This window comes from Mastigoproctus giganteus, chromosome 3 (genome assembly GCF_048544385.1).
Source record: "Mastigoproctus giganteus isolate SK-2022 chromosome 3, ASM4854438v1, whole genome shotgun sequence".
NCBI classification, from domain to species: Eukaryota; Metazoa; Arthropoda; class Arachnida; order Uropygi; family Thelyphonidae; genus Mastigoproctus; species Mastigoproctus giganteus.
In genome coordinates, this window is record NC_143577.1 from 79,664,362 (window position 1) to 79,677,172 (window position 12,811).

The window sequence follows — 12,811 nt, forward strand, 5'->3', positions numbered from 1 at the left end:
ATGTTAAAGGTCATTGATATTAAACTAGAAAAGGAGGCTGAGCTTTGTTAGAAATCAAACAAAATTAGTGGCCACAGTTAGTATGTAAGTGTTTGTTGTGACCATGGCTCATAAATCACTGTGTCATAATATGCAGTTGTATAGTTAACAGTAACTGGAAGATATGCAAGCAACAAAGAATTGAGTAGGATAAAGGGAAGATAAATGAGTAGTTTTTGGTAACACTTTTTTAGTTTAGTTAAAATATTCTCTCATGTAGTATCATTGAAATATTTTTTTTTTGTCAAAAAATGCTGAAATTTCTTAAAAAAAAAAAAAAAAAAAAAAACCCTCCCACTTTTCCTCCCTGAGGGTAAAGGAATTGATTCTCAGTATTATAAAAAACAGATGGTATATTCTTCTTTTTTGATGACATTTCTTCAATGACTCAAAATTATACCAGAATTCTGATTAATATAATACTTGATATGAGTATAAAATTAAGTAATTTTGAATTCTGTAAGATTTCCAAGCTGAATGCTACTATCTTTTGTTTGCTGATCCTAATGCTGTACAAATTTAAAATAGAAACTGTTATCAAATTTAAAATAAAGTAATTTTGAAAAAAATTTGTTGAACTTTGCACTAAACTGTCTGGTTCTTATTGAAATACTTTGTGCTTCCATAAATCATGGTCATGTTGTGGCTTCTTCATAAGATAATATGTACCTTGGTTTATGATCATTTATATATTCTTTCTATCTCTTCTCTGCTATTAGTTGTAATTCATTTAACCTCATACTATTACATTAATTTTTATTTAATACAAAAAGCCATTTATTTGTTAATTAATAAAATATATAAAAATGCATAGGAAATCTTGTATCAGAAAAGTTTATCCTGAGAAGAAAATTGCAGAATTAAAAAAAAAAAAAAAAAAAACACTTGTGAAATAGATAAAAACTAATAACAAAAAAATGTAATTTACCAACATTTTGATACCTAAATTATAACATATATGCCAGATGTCCTGTATATCTGCTATGGTTTATAAAAGTTGAATATATTTATGTTAAAAAAATAGATACTGGTTTGACTATTTGGCAGGGAGACAGGTTTACCCCCCCCCCAGCCAATAAACTTTGATGTGGGCTGTAATGAAACTGCAAATTCTGCAGTGAGATTCTCGAATGGGTCCCATTTGCTCTTTAATAACCATGCTGAACCAAACATAAATAACTGTTATTTAAATTTTGCTTTTATTTTTCTCAAGTTTGCGATTCATCTTGTACATGAAATATAGAAAATGGCTTACAAATGTTAATTTACAAATAAATATGTTATAAGTATGTCATCATGGTTCATCACTACGTGTGATGAACCAGTCATTGATTAATTTCCATTAGGTATATGTACTCTAAATCTTGCTTTTCCGTTTGTATGCGGTGGAAGCTAATTTAATTTAATTTATTTTATTTTTTAGGAGGACTCAGTACCATTGCAATGATAAAGGTGCAGGTGATGGATGTAAATGATAATAAGCCAATATTTTATCCCCTTGAATACAATGTCAGCTTACAAGAAGGACTACATATTTCCACTCCTGTAGTAGTTGTTGCAGCAACAGATGAGGATTCTGGTATTTTTGGAAGAATTACATACCAGATTATTGCAGGAAATGAACAAGGACTTTTCAGGATAGATCATAATTCAGGTGTGTTATTGTTTCTTCCCTTATGACTGATAGTTTTTATTCAGCCTCTCTACTTCCACAACACCAGGTGGATGTTTGTTGTAGTGATCGTTTATTCTTGGCTGAAAGACAATTTTGACATATCTATCCCATAACCATCCTTTTCCATTTTAATTTATGTCCCCTAATCTGTGCCACCTTAGAAAGAGTAAGGATTCTGTCATCCTTTGGTTTACTCGGTACTATTTATATTTTGTAAAAACTTCAATCAGAGCTACTCAAAGAACCTTAGTTCCAGAACCTGTGATTTACAGAACTCAAGTCTTTTTTTTTTTTTTTTTTTTTTTTTGGTGTCACTGAATAATCTTGTCACTACTCTCTGAACCCATTCCAACAGATCCACATCCTTTCTGAAATGAAGTATTCAAATTGTATTGTATGCTGTAATCAAGATGCAACACAACAATTACCTTATACAATGGGACATGCATCTCGTTGTCCCTGCTGGAAAAACTTCTGTGTATCACTGATAGAACCCCATGAGCTCTCCTAATAACCATCTGCATTTCTCAGGAACTTCATGTTGGACTGTATGATTTCCCTAGGTCTTTTTCATTCTCTACTACCTTGAGTGTGGTACCACCAACTTAGTATAGATAAGCAAGAAAACAAGCATATACATTAATGGATAAGCAAGAAAACAAGCTTATCAGGCATCAGCCAAAAAAAAAGAAAGAAAGAAAAAAAAAACCCTTTCCATTTCACTGATCCATTCATTCCAAATGTTTATCTAGTTCTGCCTTGAATTTGTTTAAGCTATCAACTTCCACAACAACAGATGGAAGTTTGTTCCAGCAATCAACTACCTGATGGCTAAAGGCAAACATCCGCACATCTATTCTACAACTGTCTTTCCTCAGTTTGAATCTATGTTCCCTCAGGTTTGTAATCTGAGCAAGAGGAAGAATCTCATCAGCATTGAGCCTGCTCAATTCATTCAAGACTTTATCAGATCGCCTCACAGGTGCTAGTCTCCAGAAGCTGCAATTTGCAGAATTTAAGCCTTTCTTCATAAGAGCACCCCTTTATTCCCTTCTCTAGTCTTGTTGCCCTTCTCTGTACTCGTTCTGGCAACTCTATATCCTTCCTAATATGAGGCTTCCAGACTTGTACGCAGTACTCCAGGTGTGGCCTGGCCATTGCCTTATACAAGAGGATAATCACCTCCTTATCCCTGCTTGCAAAATTCCTGTATATCATTGACAAGACCCCATGACCTACTCTGGCAGCCTGTCTGCATTGCTCAGAAAACTTAATATCTGACTGCACAATTACCCCAGGTCACTTTCATTCTCCACTACCCTGAGTGTAACACCATATAGTTGATATATTTCTCTGGAGTTACTGCTACCCACATGCAGTATTCTGCATTTGTCAGTATTAAACTGCTAAACTTCAGTTGCCACTTCTCAGCCCATTTACCTTTTCCAGATCTTGTTGCAACTGCATACTGTCATTGCTATTATTAACAACCCTGTCAACCTTTGTGTCATCTGCAAACTTTGACATTAAGCTTGGTATACCTTCATGAATATCATTGATAAATATACAAAACAACAATGGACCAAACCATGAGGGGCACCACTGATAACATTAGTCCACATAGAGCAGTACCCATTGATTACCACTCTGTCTTCTCCCACTCAACCATCCTTTTGTCCATTGTAGCAACTTGCCCTTAATGCCATACGGCTCCAATTTGTACAGTAGTCTTCTGTGTGCAACAGTATCAAAAGCTTTCCTGAAATCCAAGTATATGATATCAAAATTATTTTTTGTGTCCAGTTCCTTTGTGACCACATCATAGTATCCAATCAAATTAGTGAGACAAGACTTTCCCTTGACAAACCCATGCTGTGTCTGAATTATTACTGCTGTCTTGTCTAGATGATCCTGCAATGCTTCTTTAACCAGTGACTCCATTATTTTTCCTGGAACAGAAGTCAAACTAACAGGTCTGTAATTACTCGTGTCACCCTTTGATTCCACCTTTGTGAATTGGAGATACATTTGCACATCTCCAGTCCGTGGGGGACCCCCACCCCCAAGTCCAAGGAAGCCCTCATAATTATGACTAAGGGTTTGCTTACTTCCTTTGCCACATCCTTTAATATAACTGGATAGATCCCTTCTACCCCAGGCGCCTTTCTTGTGTCATTTAACTTCAACAATTTCTCCTCCACTTTGCTCTCAGTTATTACAAAATCATTTAACTCCGTGCTAGAGTTTGATAAACATCTGGCCCTCTCCTCCTTGAATAACTCCTCATGTGTGAATGTAGATGCAAAATACTCATTTAGTTCGGCAGCTATCTAAGAACGATAATCTACAGTTGAGCCATTGATATCAAGTTGTCCAATCCTTCCTTCCTTTTAGAGTTTATATAAGTAAAGAAGTCTTTGCTGTTTTTCTTTGCATCCTCTGCCAAAGATTTTTCATAATCTGCCTTCGCTTGCCTAACCTCCTTTGTGACTTGATTACAGACTAGCTTGTATCTACCATAAGCTTCTGTGTTGCCGGACAATTTATGTGCATCCCATGTATTTTTCTTCTCTGCCACGAATCTCATTAGTTCATCTGACATCTATTTAGGCCTAAACCTAGAGCAGTATTTCTTAGTTGGAACAAAAAGCCTTGTAGCTTCCAAAATTACTTCCTTGAATGCTCCCCATTTAGAATTTGCTGTTGGTAACATCATCAGTTTGTCCCACTGTATAGAACCCAAAAAAAACTCTGAGACCACTGTAGTCAACTTTACGAAAGAAAAAACCCTTCCCTTTACCCCTGATGGTAGTTGCATCTTTAAGTAAATCCCACATTAGTAAACTGCGATCACTGCCGTCTAGTGGTTCCTTTATATGTAAATTCTTAATGCATGAATAATCACTGCTGATAATTGGATCAAGAGTGTTACTTCCTCTTGTTGCCTCACTAACATGCTGCTGCTGCTGTAGAAAACAATCATCCAATGAATCCACAAAAGCCTTGCTAGTGTGAGAGTGACCAATCCACAAGTTCCACTATATATCTGGGAAGTTAAAATCCCCCATTATAAGAAACTCTGATTTACTCTTTCTCTGCATAATTGTTCATTATACTCAGAGTCATTAGGCCTATAACAAACTCCTAACCTCATTTTTGCTTTCCCAGTGCTTATGTCACATCAAACTGACTCAACATTGCACTGTTCATCTGTGTCAACTGGATGCACTTCCTTAGATTTTGTGTTTCTTAACTAACCACATAACCTCTCCTTCCTACTTTGTCTATCCTTTCTGTACACATTGTACTCCCCAAATTCCAATTATGCATCCCTTATATCTGAGTGACACCACGTCTTTGATATCCCAACAATATCCTTGGATGTCTTAACTAGCACTTCAAATTCATAAAATTTATTTACTATACTCCCAGCATTGGTGTACATGCAAGTATACATGCACCTGTTCTTACTCTTAGTTTCTCTAACACAGTTCATGTATTTACTTGTTTCATGATTCCCAGCAGTTCCTGAAAAATCCCACAACTGGCTTGCAGGATTTTTCAGATAGAAGCAGTGCAAGAATCATTTCCACCTCAGCCTGCGGCTACTGTTAATCTATTAGTCTGTGAATCCCCCAAGCTAGCAGTTTTCCGACCCACCTAACATTGCCGCAATAGCATCAGCAAATATTCTCGAACCCCTTCTATTTAAGTGTATCCCATCCCTGTAGAAGCAATCTTTCCTGTTAACAAGCACAGACCATGCTGAGAAAAATTCTACCCCACGGGCCCTGGACAATCTCTCCAGTGCCAAATTGATTGTCAAGGTTCATCGTATACTCCCTCCTATTGAGCCTGGGCAGGATTGCAGATACTTTCAAATTTGATCCTAACTTGCGACTTTTTTTCATAATTGACCTGTACTTAGTAAATCCACAGTTCTCCTACACTTAATGTCATTAGTGCCAACGTGTACAGTGATATCATTTTGTGTCCCTGAAAGATGATATCTGCTCTACAATATCATCAAATTTTGCCCCTGGCAGACATACCCTGGTCGTATTCCACCTATCCTTTTTGCATAATATATTTCCCATTTCTCTGACAATTGAGTCACCAACAATAACTAGCTCCTGTGGGACCAGTGTTGCCAACTCTTAATAATATTTCCCGCTAGCCGCATACTCAAAATCCGCTATTTTTAGCACTTGACCCGCCAAATTTTTTAAATTTTCATTTGTTTGTACTTTGTAGTGAATAAAAACAAACAAATAGTATATATAAATAGTTATTTATATAACTATAACTGTTTGTAATATAAAAATATATAATATATAACTGTTTGTAATATAAAATCAATATTTAAAAATCTAAATTAATTTCGAAATTCAATACCTCCTCATCATATGCTTCTTGTGTACCTATTTTGCGAAGCACTTCTTCAGGTAAAACATAATTTTTACAACACTTTTCAACTCTTTTGAGCCGTATCGTACTGATAAGATTGCATTAACCGTGCCCAACACTCATTCTGTTGCGTGTTTTGTTTTTTACTAGATTTAAGTTGCTGAATATTCTTTCCACATCTGCATTGGATAATGGCAAAATTAAAATTCCCAATGCAAATTCGATAATTTCTTTAAATGGATTTTTATCGCTTGCATCTCGATATTTCGAAACTTCTGACCAAAACTTCATTGTATTGTTGATGTTTTCCCATTTAACGAGAGTAATGTTTATATACTGTTGTTGTTGTGATAAGTTTATTCATTATTAATTCATTTATTTTTCTTTCAAATTGGTAACCTAAATATGGCTTAGGGTATAAATAATTATTAATGTCCTCTTCTATCCTTTCAATATGTGTATTTGGTAAAAACATTTTATTGGCAATCATCGAAAATAGCATGTTTAAATCATGTAGTAATAATGTAGGATCGGCAGTATTTGATTCAAAAGATTTGTTTACTCTTTGTACTTCAGATAAGATAGGTTTTAAAATAAAAGATATGCTAAATTACTTTCATCTTAGAACATTGAATAAAGAAGTTCTGCAGTATAACATTTGTCAGTCAAACGAGTTATTTCAAAATGGGCTTTTAATTCAATATACTGTTCTAAAATTCTTGTTATAGGAACTTCAATGGATAACCACCTTGTTTGACACGAATGAACTATCTTTTTCGGATCTGCACCATCGTTTATGGCACTGTACACTGTATAAATATTTGAATTGATTTTGTCGGCTGGTGGATTTACTAAAGGCACGATTTTGCATTGCACGAGGGTTTCTAGGAATACAACTATCGTGCAATACAAGGACTGACTATACTAAGATATTATTACACTGTAGTTATTAGAAATAATTATTACTTATTACTCTTATTACTTATTGCTCTGTGGTTATTAGAACGTTGAAAGAGATGTCGGTAATTCGGATCGCATTTCTTGGAAGCCAAACAAATACGACGAAGAAAAATTATCCAATGCCATTCCTTCGCTGTTTCAAAAAAAGGCGTCATTAGAATTTTTTCCACATTTTTAGATTTGATTCAACAATTTAAAGCTATGACCCAATGATCAGGTCGTTTGACCGCGAGCGTAACTACGTCAAATTCTTGGGGTTCTCCTCAGGGAAATCCAGAATAATATAAAACGGATTCTTCGCTTTATAAAAAAACAAACTATGAAATATGATATCCCTACTATTTCAATTATGAATTATTTTTATTGTTAATTAAATAATTAATTGAGCAATTAATTTAATATTTCTTAATATAAATGTTACATTGCCAAAATACATAAAATGCTAAACATTTATACTCTTCCCGCTAAAAAATCCGCTATCCGCTATTTCATACTTTTATCCGCTAAACCTGAAGCAATTCCGCTAAAACTAGCGGGAAAACCGCTAAAATGGCAACACTGTGTGGGACCAGTGCATTCTGCCCTGAAGGTTGCTGCTTTGTTGCCTGGTGCATAAGAGTGTGCTCTGGCATTGAGTTGGGCAGCTGAGAACTTGATGGGCTCCCCATTTTAATTCCTTCGAGGGCATCCACCTGACTCTTCAAGCTTTCATAGACGCCCATCAGAACACTGAGATGGCACTTCACATTCTGTGCACCTAGCACACACAAAGCATCCTCCATGGCTAGATCATGGCCTGTTTGAGAGAGAGAGATCTGCAAACATGTTATATTTTGCAAATTTTTTTAGACTGATGTGTTGGAGAATTGTCCCCTATGGTTCTCCCGTGAACCACAGCACTTTCGCTGCTTTGCGCAAGTTGCTTTGCTGTTCTAGTCTTGAGCATGATTTTCATTTAAATACAATTTAATTAACAATAAAAATTAAAAGGATTTATAAATTTAATTGATTGATTGCCAATAATATACTAAGCTGACAGATTCTTACTTCAGTGCTACGCATTACGCTATCTAGTTTTATGTTATGCCTTACGCTATCAAGTTCGAGATATACTTATTGCTATTCTGTATCAATACTACACAATGGCGAGAAGTTTTGAATGGTCCAAGTTTTACTGATACTAAGTAATAACCCACAAAATCTCTATCTAAGTTCAAAATAAACTAAGTATCATAACTTGGAATATAAAGCTACTTATAGACAATAAATTAATATGCAATTTAGTCAATAAAATGGTAAAAATTTAAGAAAAACTTCCCTAGTAAAAACTTCACCCACACCGAGCTAATCTCATTCCCACTCCCTTAAGGATGTTCTTATAATTATGGCTGAAGATTTGCTTACCTCTTTTGCTGTTGCCTTTTGTTGTTGGATAGTTTTCATCAGCCTCAAGATGACTAAATTATTTTTGGCTTCAGCAATTTCTCTTCCATTTTGCTGTCTTTTATCAGAAAATCATATAGCTCCCAGTTAGAATTTGGTATGCTTGTGCTATCCCCATCTGTAATAACTTCACACATGAATATACATGTAGAATATTTATTATTTGCCAGCTGTTTGAGCAGGATCATCAGTAGTTATGCTATTCATATCTAGTGGAACACTGGTTCATCCATTTCTTTCCTTTCTAATGTCAACATAAGCAAAGAATTCTTTGCTACTTTTCTTTGCATTCTTAGCCAAAGGCTTTTTTGTAATCTGCCTTAACTTGCTTTAATCCCCTTGCTGACCACTTTGCATGCAAACATACATTTATTGTAGATTTCTATGTCATTTGGATAATTTATAATCATTCCATATATATATTTTTTTCTCTCTGTAACTATATTTATCACTTTGTGTGGCATACAATGAGGTCAGAATCTTGAACAGTATTATCTCTTAGATTTTATAACGTGCCTAGTAGCTTCGACATGTTAGCATTAGTAGTGGCAAATGATGCAAGAAAATAAGCTTATACAGCATTAGCAAAAAAATTAAAAACAATATAAATACTTCCCACAACACCTGTCCGTCCCTTCTTACAGGTTATATAATTTTCCCTTAATGTTGAAACTACTCACCTCTACAACACCAGATAGAAGTTTGTTCCAACAATCAACTACTTGCTGGCAGAAAGCAATTTTCTGTGTGTACAGCCAGCAAATATCATTTTAAATTTATGTAACCTCGTGTGTAGTATGAGCAAGAGGAGGGATTCTGTTGAGCTTACTCAATAAATTCAAACCCTTAAACACTTCAGTCAGATCTATTTGCAGGTGCCTAGTCTTCAGGTGCTGAAATTTGTAGAACTGAATCGTTTCCTGATAAGAGCATGTTTTGCTCCATCACTAATCCTGTTGCTCTTCTCTGCATCCATTCAAACTGATCCTCATCCTTCCTAAAATGAAACTTTCAGACCTGTAGACAGTCTCGAGACGTGACCCAACTATTGTCTTATACAATGAGTTAATCACCTCATTATTCCTACTGGCAATATTTCTGTATATCATTGACAAAACCCCATGAGCTGTACTGGCAGCTTGTTTGGACTGTTCAGAGAATTTCATATCTGACTGTGCAATTATCCCCAGGTCATTTGTCAATGTTAAATTTCAATTGTCTAGAAGCTTCAATGCTTCTAGATCCTGCTGCAATAGCATACCCTGATTACTGCCATAAAACACCCCACCCAACCTTTATCTGCAAACTTAGATATTAAGCCTGATATGATTTCATCAATATCATAACCAAAAATGGGCTCAGCACTGAATCCTGGAGGGACACCACTAATAACATTATTCCAAGAACAGCAGTGCCCATTGATAACCATTCTCATCTCTGATTCAATCAACCATTTATCCTTAGCAGTAACATTCCCTTAATGCCACACTGCTCCAATTTCTATAGCAGTCTTTTATGTGCAACAGTATCAAAAGTTTTTCTGAAGTCTAAGTATATGGTGTCAAAAAGTATTTTTTGTATCCAGTGCCTTTGTTATCCAGTCAGATTGGTCAGACTGCCCCTTAACATATCTGTCCTGTGACTGCTGTATAACTGCATTCCTGTCTAGATGGTTCTGCTTTACTTCCTTAAACAGTGACTTCACTATTTTCCTTGAAACAAAAGTCAAGCTAACAGGTCTGTAATTAATCATGTTACCCTGATCCCTTTTGTGATTAGGGATACATTTGCACATCTCCAGTGCATAGGGACTGCCTCTGAATCTAAGGGTGTTCTCATAATTATAGCTAAAAATTTGCATACCTCTCTCTTTCTGCCTCCTCAGTACAGTTGAAAAAATCCTATCTAAGCCAGGTGTCTTTTTTACATTTAGCTTTAACAATTTCTCCTCCACTTTCCTCTCGGTTATCATAAAATCATTCAGCTCCCTATTAGTTTGATATTCTTCTGGAATCCCCATCCCTTAAAAATTCCTCATGTATGCATTTTATGTTTGATGTGTGCATCATACATCGTATTATGATGTTTTCATGTATATCCCTATTGTAGATACAAAATACCTATGCAGTTTGTCAGCAACCTGAACAGGATAATCAACAGTTAAACCTTTCATATCTAATGGATAAATATGATTCATCTACTTCCTTCTTGTGTTTACATAAGTAAAGATGATAAGTAGCAAAGAAGTCTTTGCTACTTATCTTTGCATTCTTTGCCAGAGACTTCTGGTAACCTCCTTTGTGATTCGATTGCTGACTAGTTTTTATCTACTGTAGGCCTCTGTATTATGTGATATGCATTCTATGAATTCTTCTTTGCTGTGAATCTCATCAGTATATCTGACAATCATTTCAATCTAAGCCTTGATCAGTATCTCTTAGTTGGTAAAAAAGTGTAGTAGTTTCTGTGATTATATCTTCGAGTGCTTCTGATTTAGAATTTGCTGTTGGTAACTTCATCAGTTGGTCCCACTGTATAGAATTTAAAAACTGTCTGAGATCATTGTGGAAATCTTTATGAAAACAAAAGCCTTTCCCTTTGCCCTTTACAGTAATTAAATTTTTAAGTAAATCCTAAGCCCATTAGTACCCTATATTAACTATTATCGGAAATAATTAAACTGCAGGCTTAAAAGATCATATGGGCTATCTTTAAAGTATAAGGCCTATGTGAAGTTCTTTTAAATAGAATCACAAATTTTTCTAAACCTCCACTTTTCATAGTTTTTTTTTAGCAAAAGAAAGAAACCAGTACCAAAGTGATAAACCAAAAAAGAATATCAAACAGTTGTACCTAAATTATTATTGGTATAAACAAACACACATTTTATATTAATAGTTAAAATGTGTAATTTATAGTTCATTTCTTTTAAAATTTATACTCAGAGTATATTAGATATTTTTTATTCTTTGCTTAATTTGGATATTATTTCAATTTTAGAAATATTTAATTGATTGTCTACATTTAATATTCTTTGTTTTTGATGTGAAAACATCTTTGTCAGCACCTAGTAAATTTTGGACTGAATTAAAAGCAATTTGTCATGAAAATGCGACACGGAAATGTCGCTAACTCAGTCACTAACATTGATTCGGTAGAGTAAGTAGCGAACTGAAGTAATGTGGTAATGAAAATGCGAGACAGAAATTACATTATTTCTGTAAAGGTTACTAATCTTCGCATTTCTTTTAGGTATTTTGATTTATATATATTGATTACGAAATAAAAGAGCATTTGTATTGTAAATATTTTATTGATCATTCACAAATTTCCATAATTTCAGCTGGTAGACAAGATACAATGGATTTATGATAACTAAAGTAAGAGATGTATACTTGTGATTGCAACATGTGATTACCTCATCCATCTTGTTGTGATATATTGCAACTCCAGCTGTCCATTTGGTTTCATGCTTGAATTGAACCACGCATTCGAAGTTTGGGATGCTGGCTAGCTCAGGTAACTACCATCTCAAAGCATCTACAATTTAGAGAAATGTTCCATTGTACATAATTAATACTCACTTCAGGTGCATCATTGTTAGATGAATTGACATTGTTGGTTGAAGGCACTGCTAAATTCAACGCTTCAATTTTCTGTTTGTCTTTTACACAATCTTGATATAGTCTTTTTGGTCTCACGCACCAATTGCTACCTCTGTCTTTATTTTCTTAGGTTGGCTTTCTCAATACTCTGGACAGCACTCTGCATTTGACTCCAGTGTCATTGAATACTCAGCTATAGCAGTGTGGCATTTAGTCCCGTTCACTAATCAGAAAATTATTAATATGAAAACATCTATAGTGGCACCTAACAATGGAATGTAACGAAAATGCGAATTGCAACAATACAAATACAGTACTTGTATTGTTGCACTCATACTATTCAACAAATGGCTACAATCAAATGGGTAATTGGGCTATTGGCTTGGATTTCGCTACCCTCTTCCAAGCCAAGAATGTTTCACATAAAATAAAACATCTTTCAAGTGTACAAGGTCAAGCATTTTTTTTTTTTTTTTTTTTTTTGCTTCATTTCATTTAATGCTGAAAATTCAGATTGTCATTTATCAATATAAGTTAACATATTTTTTACCTTGAAAATTTGCACATGATCATGTATTTGCCATATAATTTGACCCTCCTTTTTTACAGTTATCTTTTTTCATCTTGCTTAGTGGTATATTACAATAAAATCTTCATTATTAACCTCTGTTTACTTTTTAAT

General features: G+C 34.7%; 1 protein-coding gene across 1 annotated transcript in view; it reads left to right on the plus strand.

Annotated features, from left to right (window-relative positions):
* Positions 1–12,811, plus strand: part of LOC150088101 (protein dachsous-like) — a 287,537-nt gene that overhangs the window by 246,330 nt on the left and 28,396 nt on the right. The window contains exon 3 of the mRNA XM_090370019.1: positions 1,463–1,693. Within this exon, the coding sequence (XP_090226145.1) occupies positions 1,463–1,693 (231 nt within the window). The remainder of the gene's footprint in view (positions 1–1,462; positions 1,694–12,811) is intronic.